This window comes from Taeniopygia guttata, chromosome 2 (assembly GCF_048771995.1).
Source record: "Taeniopygia guttata chromosome 2, bTaeGut7.mat, whole genome shotgun sequence".
Lineage (NCBI taxonomy): Eukaryota > Metazoa > Chordata > Aves > Passeriformes > Estrildidae > Taeniopygia > Taeniopygia guttata.
Genome location: NC_133026.1, coordinates 32,773,495 through 32,785,740, shown reverse-complemented (window position 1 = coordinate 32,785,740; position 12,246 = coordinate 32,773,495). Strand labels below are relative to the sequence as shown.

Here is a 12,246-nt window from a genome sequence, read left to right as displayed (position 1 = left end):
TTACACTGGTGCAATTTCTTAGAGCAGCTTAAAAGGTGCTTTCAACTCCCTCCTTCTTTAGAGATAGAAGAGACATGGTTTTATCACAGATCTTGTGATATTAAGTTGCATCTGGCCCTTGGAATCATCTAAGATAGAGAAGCCTTACTAAATTAAACTCAGTCCTTACAATCATAAGTCTGAAAACAAGAGTGAAAGGCACTGTGAAGGTTCAAAACCAAGCAGCAAATGAAAGAAACAGAGGATGCCTTTAGTTTTTAAAATAATATTTTTCCAGTCAACCTCATAATTACGGGAGTCTGACATGATTTGAGATTTGAGTTGTGCAACAACAGCAGAATTCAACATCCTCATTTAAAGCGGTTTCCTTACACATATTTCCTCACTCTTTAAGAAGTACATGAATTTATCTGTATATCGTAATCAAAACAGTTTTACTGTGGCTACCGAACTGTCAATCAGATTACAGCATAAATTGCTAAAAGTTTAACAATGCATATTTTGTATATACTTTGTGATGAAGTGTTAAAAAATGCACAAAACCTGTGTCATATGCTCTAGACACCATGAGCTTTGGAAGGCAATGCACTGTCTGAACTAGGAAGTGATGATTTCTGAATGGTCTTGCGAATTATCTGTGAGGAGGAGCTAAAGGAGCTGTGGGTGTTTGGCCTGGAGAAAAGGAAAATCAGGGGACACCTTATCCTCTCTACAAGTGCCTGAAAGGAAGCTGTAGCCAGGTGAGGGTCGGCCTCTTCTCCCAGCAACCAGTGACAGAAGAGAATACAGTCATAAACTGACCCAGGGGAGGTTCAGGCTGGGCATCAGGAAGAATTTCTTCCCAGAAAGGGTGGTTAGACATTAGAATGGGCTGCGGAGCCGCTGTCCTTGGAGGTGTTTTAAGAGTGGACATGGCGGAGGTCATTCCATAGAGTGGACTCGGCGGCCGGAGCTGTTTCCCGCCCACACCGACGCTGTAATTCCTTCGCTCCCGCTGCGTCCCTGCCCGGCCCCGCCCACCGCCCGGCCGCGCGCTGAGGGCGCCGCGCCACCCTTGCTTCCTTCGGCGCTGTGCGCATGCGCCCGAAACACCCGCGCCCCGCTGCTGCGCGCCCCCTCCGCAGCAGAATGACGTCTGACGTCACTGGCCGGGATTGGAGGGAAGAGGGGCAGGAAGGAAGGAAGTGCGGGGGCCCGCCGGTCTCAACCTACCCCACTAGCCGCCGGCGCCGTTACGTCAGCTGATTGCAGCCAATCAGAACTCCAGCGACCGGCGCCTGATTGGTTGTCCGGGCGGAGAGGCGGGCGGGGCGCCTCATGGTTGGTTGCGGCGGTGCCGGGTTACTTAGGGCGGAGTCCGGCGTGTCCTTGGGCGCAGACGGAGCGGGAGGTGCCGGCGGTGCGGTCAGGGTGTCTGAGGGCGCAGCGGGCCAGCCGGGCGGGCAGGTGCGGCTGGGCGGCCGGGCTGCGGCCGGGCCCCGCGGGGTGGCGGCGGCTGGCGGGGACATGGGGCGAGCGGGCCGTGCTCTCGGCCGCCCTGAGGCCATTCCCGCCTGCCGCGGCCTGAGGCGGCGGCGGGGTACGGCGGAAGGTCACCGTGGGGCCGGGCGGTGCACGGCGGGTGCGGGCCTGAGGAAAGCTCGGGGCCAGGCTGGGCGCGGGCAGAGCCGGGCCCGGGCGGGGCGGGCGCCCTTGGGCGCTCCCGCTGCTGACGCGTGGCTGCCGGCCGGACCCCTGGGGTCATCCCAGGCCATGGTGACAGCCGGGCGCCCTCCGGCCCTCCCGGCTGCGGGGCTGGTGCGCTTTTTCAGCTGCAGAGGAAAAGCCTGCCAGGAGTCCTGTGCTTTTACACGTGGTCCTTCGCGATTAGGAAACTTCAGTTACTGTTATACAAATTGTGTTAAATTTGTTCTTCAGAAATTGTCGCCGTACCCTTTAAATGCTGTGGGGCAATTAGTTTGTATGAGGGAAGGTTTTTCCTGCCCTTCAAGTGTGTTTATCACCTTGATAGCTTTTAGGTTGTCTTGTGGGTTCATACTGATTTTCAAGACCAGGAGCTGTGGCTTGAGGCTAGACAGGGTGCTGGAGAATTGCCAGATTCATGTGCTGCTTATGTTGGTTTTGTAAACCCGCGGGATACTTTTTTAAAGTTTCAGCTCAGTCGGTGACCTTGAGGTTGCAATACTGACCTCTGTGTGTGTTCTTGGTCTAGTACTGACAATGGGAGACGTTGAGAAGGGCAAGAAGATCTTTGTCCAGAAATGCTCCCAGTGCCACACGGTTGAAAAGGGAGGCAAGCATAAGACTGGGCCAAACTTGAATGGCCTATTCGGACGCAAGACTGGGCAAGCTGAAGGTTTCTCTTACACGGATGCTAATAAGAACAAAGGTAAACTTAAAGCTGTCCTTAGGGGACAAAATTACTCAGTTCTTGGTGATAATTTTAAAAATCTGCCAAAAATTGAGCAGAGAACAAGAATATATGTGTTTACTATTTTGAATTTATTAACTGTTTCTCTTTTTACCTTCTTTCAGGTATCACCTGGGGTGAGGATACTCTGATGGAGTATTTGGAAAATCCAAAGAAGTATATTCCTGGAACAAAGATGATTTTTGCGGGTATTAAGAAGAAGGGCGAGAGAGCAGACTTAATAGCATACCTCAAAGTTGCCACTGCAAAGTAAAAGTTATCTGCTGCCTTATTTATTTCACAAAGGAGATGGCAATGGAAATGTCTGTGATGAGATTGGTTTTTAAACTTTCTATTTTTACATGTACTGTGTCTAACCTTAAAATTTGTCTCACCCATCAGATGACTTTGCTCACGGTGGGTCACTGGAGTACACACTTGTTTGGCAGCCATTAACTTAACAAAGACTATGTAATTGGGTTCAGTCATCCTTGATCATAAAAATTAAAAAAAAAATAAATGAACATTTCCTGCCTCTTCATTGTTTTGAAAAATATGTAAATAATCAAATGAGTAATGATTAGCAGTGTAATAACTCTTGAAGATCAAAAAGCAGGGTGCTTTTTGGCATCTTCTGCCATACATCTTCTGTTACATTAACAACAAAGGCTATTAAAAATCCAATTCCAGTATAATATTTTTCTAAATTTAATCAGTGCTAGGTGTTGCAATATATATTAATCTGTCTAAAGCTTGTGATAAAAATGCATTTCATCTGATTAAGTACTATTTGTGAACTGCGAGTTGTGCCCAGCCACTTGTCTTTTATCTAGGGGAGCCATGTTACCTAATTCATCCTGACTTTGACAGCTGCATGCACCTATAGAATATAATTCCCCTTCAGAAACATTTCCAGTTTTGATGTGTTATTGGTGCCCTTTGCTCAGTAAATCTTCTGATAACAGCCATTCTTAGTGTAAGAGAAAGCACCCTCATCTGGGAATACGAGTGCTAGTGGCCAAGCTGAGAGTTATGTAATCTTCTTATTTCAGCAGAAACATTAACCTAGAATTCATTGTTATGGGAAGTTTCAGATGGAGGGATACAGGAATGGTTGTGCTGATAGACTAAAACACAAAATCAAGCAGTCTTCCTCTGTGCCTGGCTGTAGCCACCATCATTACTTCTGAAGGTTCTGTTTCACACATCGTAAAGCAGTATTTTTAATGTTTTATCTGCATTTTTTTCATACTAAGTTGTTCAGAAGAATGTATTTACTGTGTACCATCAGTAAGGCATAATTTGGAGCAATCAATACTATAAATTAAAAAAAAATTTAAAAGTCTTGCTTGCTGTATGTGTATGAAATTAAGTGCAAAACAGTGGGAATGCAGAGTAAAGTTTGGTGCCCAGATTTGCATCATTAGGAAACAAGACAAAAAAAAAAAATACATGTGGAAAAAGGTAAATTCTAATTGAGTTGGTGGGGGAAGTATAAATGTGGCAAAGTTAGTGTTTTGGACCAGAGCCAGCAAAGCTCTTTCAGGGATATGCTGTTTAACAGCATTTTTTGCTGTGTTTCCAGAGTGAGATGGTAGAAAACTCAAAGTGTGCTGTAGGATAAGGCTACATTTGATTTGTGTGGAGTAGTGTACTTAATAATGGAATGGCAAAGCGCTTCATTCAGAGTACATGAGTGAAAAAAACTAAGATTGCTAACAGTGGTCTCAGTGATTGCTACCATATGTGTTGTGATTATTTTTTATTTCTGGACTAACCTGCAAACAGCACTTCTTGCAGTTTTGGATACACTATTATAAACAACAGGGTTTTTTACTAAAATCTTGTTAACAGAAAACTTCAAATTGTAGTATTTATTACTGTTTCAAGTTTTATAAGTGCTGTTTGTCATAGCACTTTCATGGCTGTGCAGGACTGTGTTTATTTCCATGCCAAAATGCTGACAGAGCAGTTGTAGATACAGAGTGTAACTGTACCCAGCTCTGCAATCTTCCAGGATGATGAAGGTGAAGAGAGTTGTGACACTTCGTTCTGTTAGCACCTTTATGAAAGAAGCCTGATCTCCAAGCAGCTCCTTACAATTTGTTTCTTCTCTAGATAAATTAGGGAAGAGGATTTTTCAGTAAAGTCTGGTAATTCTGCACAGATAACCATTTGCAGCAAGTAGGTTACCCATCATCAGAAAAACTTGAGGAAGCAGTTATCCTTTGCCAAAAGTAAGCAGAGGATGGCTCTTCTATTTGTGCAAAGACAAACATTACTTCTACATAATACTGAAGACTGAGAAAACTTAATTCTAGATGCAGCATGCCTCCTTGATAATATTTTAGGGAAAAGACCTTTAAAATTTCATCTTTCTATGTATACAGCCCTAGACTGCAATGGCTTAAAAGTGTTCTAGTAGGGAACTAGCAGCCATTTCCCACTGGAGAAACAATACTATGGTGTTTTTACTAAAGGATGAGAAAGCAAAGAATATTGGAAGGAGGTTAGATTATCACTTGAGGTAAGTGTTAATGCAAGGGCTTGGGTGGTTCTTTGCAGGGTGGGAAAGTGACATCATGATCGATTACATAATCAAACTTCAGTTCTTCATTTCTAAGTTTATATTACAGAGTTGAGGGGTGGGGTTTGCCTTTGTTTTATGAAGTATTAAGTATAGTTGTTTTCATTCTGACAGTGATACCAGTCTAGACACATGGTATTTCAGTAGGTCCTTTACAGTTACCAATTAGGGAATCAGCACCACTGCCAAACATAGCACCATCCTGTAAAAATTGTGCTTGGCTACTAGTTTGCAGCTTTGCTGGGGCATGCCTTTGAAACTGCTATTCTGATATTTTCATGTGTAGTTATGCAAATGAGTGATGATTGTTAATGACTGGAAAAAAGATGAAATCCAAAAGGACACCTTTTCATAGCACGACTTCTAAATAAGTAGGATACTTGCAAAGCTACAAAACTTATTAGTTGTACATCCAATTGACATTTAGTAATACAGAAATTGTCATGTTTATTTAGAATCTTAACAATTCAAGTGTAACCACTCTACAACCAGTTTGGGAAAGTTTGATTTGTTGCTGCCTGTACAATTGTAAATAATTGCTTCAGATAAAGATCTTCATTTTAGTAATTTAGTCTTGCATGGGATTTTATAATACTTTCCTTTTTTTGATATAAAATATAGCATCAGTTTCTAAAAGAAATGTGGTACACTATCTTCTTCCTGTTCGGGGGGAGAACAAAACCAGCTAATAGGTAATAATTAGATATTCTAGTCTCTCACATATATCAAAACCCATTGAAATGCACACATTTACCTCTATCATAAGCCTTGTCATTTGCCTTTATCCAAAACACGTTCTGAAATCTCATCCAGGGCTAAAGGCAACACAAGTCTGATTTACTACATAGAGGATGAGTTGAACCATTTCAAACTGATGTCCTGAAAACCAGATTATTCTGGGAGGTGAGCAGCCCAGAGCTAGCAGTAGAACACGTTAACCCTGGGAAAGAGTATGAAATCCTGCCCCTTCCCAGTGCTGCGAATGCTGAATCAGGACTCCAGGTAGCTGTCACTCTGCTCATGATTTAGACCTTACATGTGAGTACTTGCATGTTTTTTTCCAGGATTGTTCTTTTGATCTGAAATACAGAAAATATGATGGTCACCTTTTGAATGTTTGCTTTCTGCTTAGAAGTCAGTGTCACAGGAGGTAAAAGAAGTGGTGGTGTTTGCTTCTGTAACACCATTCAGATTCACATCCTCAGTTTCCAAAAGGCTGCTATAACCAACAGACTGAACCTGTGTACCGGGAAGAAGATGCTCTGTGCCTTTCTTGAAGCTGTCATTATGCAAAAGGAAAGCCAAAAAGAAAATTAGCAAAAGATGAACTAGCTATAACAAAGTGTTCAAAATACATACCTGGGAGCAGGGGAGGTGTGCTCTCTCTAGGTTATTTATGCATTTAATTTTAAACACCCTTGGATAAAAATAAACCTGTCAGTGGAAATCAGAAGTCATTAACTCTGCTGGTTTTACATCTCATTAAAGCTGTTCAATGCAGCTTGCTTATGCAATGTGAGCCACAGCTTCTTTTCCTTTCAGAATCGCCCACTCTCCAGATCCACCTTCCCTTTCCTCTACATGTTAAAGCATATTTTTGTGTGTAAGTCTGTCCTGTCCCTGTCTTACCCACTACCAGTCTTCTGGTCATAAGCACTCAAATGAAAAGCTATTAGCAGAAATACCAAGCTGTATTTTCACCCTTAGAATAATTCACGGAAATTGACTTCTGATGGCCCCATTCAGTTACAAGTGTCTGGTGACAATTTCTTGTTAAGATGTCTCATAGTTCTTAAGATATGGGACATTGCCTTTTACTGGTGTTTTTTAATTCTAAATCTTTAAGAGCTAACGAAAGCAGGTAGTTTTGTGTGGCTTTTACCTTCACTGTGCCTCAGGGTTTATTTTTTTACTATGAAATACAACATGATTATATGAGCATTCCCTGATGTATAGGGATAAGAAGAAAGATGCACACACACTGCATTTTAAAAATATCATGGTTGTCACCTATGTGGAACCAGTACCCTCAATAATCTGGTGCTCTTACGCAGATTTCATTGCAGGAGTGCTCCGACATTGACTGTAAGCCGCCTTTCCCTGGCAGTATGTATCATATTTCTACTTTTACTGTTGATTTTTTTGTTTGGAGAGCAGAGAGGAAAGGAAATCAGACTTCTCCATACCTTGCCATGTTTCCTATCAGATTCTGTAATTTTAGTTCCAGTTATTTAGTCAATTTATTTGTTATTGATCACAGAATCACTGAATCATTTCAGCTGAAAAAGACCTCCAAGATTATCAGGTCCAACCAGTGGCCAGCCACCACCTTGCCAGCTGGGCTCTAAGTGCAAACAATGTCCAGCTGTTCTTGAGCACCTCCAGGAATGGTGACTATCACCTCCCCGGGCAGTCCATTCCAGTGCTTAACAACCCTTTCCTTGAAGAAATTCATCCTGATGTCCAACCTGAACCTCCCCTGGAACAGCTTGAGGCTGTGTCCTCCTGTTTCTTCTTGTATGGGAAAAGAGGCTCACTTGGTTACAACCTCCTTTCAGGCAGTTGTAGAGAGTGATAAGGTCTCCACTGAGCCTGCTTTTCTCCAGACTGAATACTCCCAACCCCAGGTCCCTCAGATTTCCTTGCAGGACTTGTTCTTTTCACCAGACCCTTCACCAGCTTTGTTGCCCTTCTCTGGAGTTGCTCCAGCACCTCAATGTTTTTCCTGTAGTGAGAAGGCCCAGAGGTGGACACAGGACTTGTGGTGCAGCTTCACCAGTGCCAATTAGAGGGACAATTCCTCTGAATATTAGATATTAGGTCTATATTCCTTCTAGGGGTATTTATAAAGGAAAGGTACAACAGTTTCTATTCCACAAATTTTTGCCATAGTGAATAATTTTAATTCTCATGTACAAATTGTCGCTGGTCGCTGCTTAGCTTGCCCATTTGGTCTTACTCTTTTTCATTTCACATTACTGTTACTATATATACATTTATACATACATATATACTGCTGTTACTATATATACATTTCATGTCTGAACTGCATGTAGCTTCTTGTATGTTACTATTCAAATGTAGTATTTATTTAGACATCTCTTAACTCTGCAGTGGACTCTAAGATGTACATCTCTAATGTGGACTCTAAAGGTAAAGACTTTACTTGAAGAATCCTTCTACATGGTTTCAATTTTTTTTTTTTTTTTTGCTTTTAATTCAATGAAAAAGGTTCAGTTTCAACTGGATGCTTAAGAAAATCTTTTCTTGTCATCCTCAGAAACATGCTTCCAAATAACAACGATGGAAGTGCTGAGAAATGTCTTTAATTGGCTGCACTTGATCAGTTTCTTGCTTGCACTCAATGAACAGGAGAGGGAGCCAATGTCCAAAAAAGCTGCAGGGGAGTTTTATCACACTCTTGAAAGTAATTCTGAAAAAACCTCAGTTTGAAAGACAAATTTCATTTGTACACAAAGCAGTTTTAATGCAAGTGCTCAGCAAAAAAAGCGCTGGAGGCGATTATCCAGCTGAATACAGTGATATGTCTACAATAAGTCTGTGGTATTCTGAAGTCTTAAAACGATTCATGTTTTATATTTCATCAGGTGTGCTCAAATTTGAAATAGTCTGCATTAAATTTCAGCCTATTCAAATGGTAAAAGATTCAGCTAGAAAGCAAAATGTTTCTTTCTGACTGGTCAAAAGAATCTTAAATCAGAGGTGGCAATCTCTAATGCGTATTCTGGCATTGTTCCTACTCTGGAGCTCACTTTGATGTCATCAGTTGAAGTATTAAGCTTGAAATGGATATACAGGTAATATAGTTTCTCCACCGGCTGTTAGGCAGAAATATTGTGACTTTTGTTAGCAAAAATGCACTTTTAAGTCTGTTTTTAATACTGCTTTATGGATAGTGCTTGGTGTTAGTCTCAAATTACCCTGAAAACCATGATGTTTTACAATTCATGTGTATCGAAATACTAGCATTGATTCTATATAGGATCCTAGGAAAAATAAGATTTGTAATATTTAGTTAGAATTTTACTTAGCAGGGATATTTCTTAAGAGGATATCAATGTTAATGTAACTATCAGTATGGATTTTCTGGCACATGCTTGATCATGAAGCTTTTGCAACTCTTCAAAAGATCATGCTGCCTTTTGTCCATGGTTCATGGTCAATGTGTATGTTACAAGTTAAGCTTGTTTTGCAGTGCCTAACTCTACCAGGAGCAGTCTGATCAGACATTAAAAATTTAGCTCATATATGTGTTTGCTCTCACTCTGAATTCTCAGAAAGATGACATCATTCTCTCTGTACCAGCATCCAGTGACACATCAGAAAAAACTCTCCAAAAAGAGATGCAATCAAAGGCAGAGCTTTGCAGATAAAAGATATTTCCACATCAGAAAATCCATCAAAAACATATGGTAGTCTTCTACAAATGAACTGGATCATAGGATAGAAATCAAGATGACACAAATGGAGCAAAGAAAGGGGAAGCAAAGTGGAAATTAAACAAGATTAGTGCAGGGTGATGTGTTATATGTTCAACAGGGACAAAGATTGCACTTTGAAGGGAAAAGGAGTGGAAACCCAGAAGCAACAAAACCCAAACTTGTGTATCTTCAGTTGAAGTTTTAGAGGGAGTGGATGTATTTGTTCAGTGAGTATCTCTTTGGTTGGATTCATTTAATTTTGCTTCAGCTAATTGAAGTCCTCCAGTTGAGGCTACCTGGCTCCAGCAGTCTGCACTTCACTTCCACTGGTTTTACTGATATATGTGCCATGTTAGCAAATCAGCCAGCTGAGAAATGGTGTGATGTTTACTCAGTGCACATATCAAACGATGCTTTGTGGGGCTGTCAGCTCTGATTCTTCAGAAACATGAAAACCTAATGTCCCCACTTACACAACATGCTTGAGTTACACTGCAGTTGATGGCGTAACTTTAAATTTCACTCCGGCTTCAGATCTTACCTGAAAAGTATAGGTCAGTAATCTTTAGTAGATGCAGTGAAACTATTGTAGATAAAAAGCTAACAAGAAGGGCTCTAGCACAGGAGAGAGTAGTCATACAGTAGAATCAGCATGAAAAAGAGCCTTTGTTCCTTAGCCAGAATATATAAAAGGTATTGATGGGGAGCTTGGCTTAAATTACATTTACATTGCTGATATATTTTATTTTAAATTTAAGAATGATAGTTCTCTGAGCTGCTGCTCTGTGCCAATCCGGAATGCAGTTGAAAGTCAAGCCATTATGAAAGTCTCCAGAAGTGAAGATAAAAAGCCCAGTGAATCCACATCTACTGCAGTGCCATCTGTCTGGCTCTTTGCCCGTCTGGCTCTTTGACAGCAGTTTTCAGTTTCTAGGTAGTGCAGGCCGATGCTCTGACTGAACAGGTTAGCCAAATTTATGTTTTTCTCTCAGAAAATGGTTTCCAATAACCTTTTTTTTTACCATCTCAAGATTTCAAGAAAACTATTCCTTTGCTAAAGCAGTTAGTTTTATTTTTCTCATACAACTGGTGCTATTGCCAGGAAAGCAGGAGAGGGAAAGGTCCCCGTGAAGGCTTCCCCTGCTGCCGGAGTGAGCTGGGATAATCCCCTCCCATGACCCAAAGACAGCACCGTGCCAAGTTGTGCACCCGTGACAGTTTGGTGTCTGGCCACTGGAGAGTTTTTGCCACAGCTCTAGAAAGTCTTTCTGGGTGTCCTCTGCTACTGTGGTTAAAAAGGTGTGGGATGGAGGGAGAGATAGAAACTGTTGTCAGTTTCTGCACTGTGGTGTAGGGGTTCAGTCTGAGAGTTTGCAGTTTGGGATAGTGTGTCAAGAGATGCTTTTCCACACAGATTTATCTTAAATCTCGACCTTCCGACTGCCCATTACCACTAATGCCTGCTATCTCTCACCTGCTCTTGTGCAGCTTTTTTTCCTGCATGGCTGCAGCAAGAACTTCCAGTAACCAGGTCACAGACACTGGTTTGACTTCTTCAAAGAGGGAGACTAGTCTCCACTGATCTTCCAGGTGTGGGGGATTTTCTTTCTACTGTGTTAAAACTTCCAAACATCCTTTCTTTCTCACTTTAGGGTTACAGATTTTGGTTCTTACTTTAAAGAACATCACAGGATTTTAGGACCACTAAAAACAGAAATCTTTCAATTTCTCCAGGCCTTTGGAGCAATCCAGTCACTCATCTGCTTAACTGATAGTGTTGAGATCCACTTTCTGTAAAGTCTTTTAAGATTCGGGGAGTGGTTTCGATATCTTTTATTTTCCTGGAGGGATTGTTTGTTTGGTTGTTGTTTGCTTGTTCATTTGTTTTGCAAGTGTGAGAACCCCGGGATTGATTTGGGGCTCTCGTGTGGTGGTAAAGTCTCTCCTCCAACCCGCGCTTCCAAAGAAAAACTCCACAGCCTCTTGTTGTCCGGTCTCAAGGTAGTTTATTGCTAGCTATCTAAAAGATTGTCCTCGCCCGCTGCGGCTGCTTTGGTCTGCGGCCCAGGCAGAGGTACACACTCTCCTGACACCCTCACTGTCCGGTGTCTTCGTCGTCTCTCTCCCCGCCCAAAGCTGCTACTATCTTTTATATGATATATTACGTACTATATGTTTATAGATTTTCCCCAATACCTACTATCTACGTTACAATGTGCTTTTCTACTCTAAACCAATCTGTGAATGCCAACATCACCAAGAACATGGAGGTAAGGAAGAAGAAGGAGGAAGAATAAGATAAGGACCACTTTCCTCCATCTTAGAACTCCTGACCCCCCCTGTACAAAGTGAAAACCCCCCTGTACAGGTACTAAAACCCCCCTGTACAACACTAAAAAATTTTACCCTCTAATTTGTGACTACTTTTACTATACCATCTAACATTCTGTGACTGCTTGTTCCACCCTCAAAGTTGGTAATTCATTCCATGGTTCAAACTCAAAATCACAGCTGTTTTCAGCTGCTTGCCAGGGTCTAAAATGCTTCTGACCAAGGCCTGGAACCTCTAAAAATGTCTGAGGGACATTTTGGGTTCCGACAGCAAGAGCTACTAATAGGTTTTAATTTAGAGAGTCTTTGAAAGGCCCAGCCACTCCCTTCCTCATGGGAGAAGAATATAATACCATAAGTACGAGGGCTTTCCTTTTATTTTCCTATTTGTCTATCTGCTTGAATTTGACCCAGATGGACTTGAAATACAGGGTAATTATTGGGTAAGTATTTCTTACTACTTCATCTGCAGATCT

General features: G+C 41.8%; 1 protein-coding gene across 1 annotated transcript; it reads left to right on the top strand.

The window, feature by feature from the left end:
• Window positions 1-1,343: 1,343 nt before the first annotated feature.
• Window positions 1,344-3,755, top strand: CYCS (cytochrome c, somatic). Its single transcript, NM_001143673.2, is given in 3 exon segments — window positions 1,344-1,446; window positions 2,213-2,389; window positions 2,536-3,755. Coding segments are annotated over 2 exon segments (318 nt in total). The 5' UTR covers window positions 1,344-1,446; window positions 2,213-2,220; the 3' UTR covers window positions 2,685-3,755.
• Window positions 3,756-12,246: the final 8,491 nt, after the last annotated feature.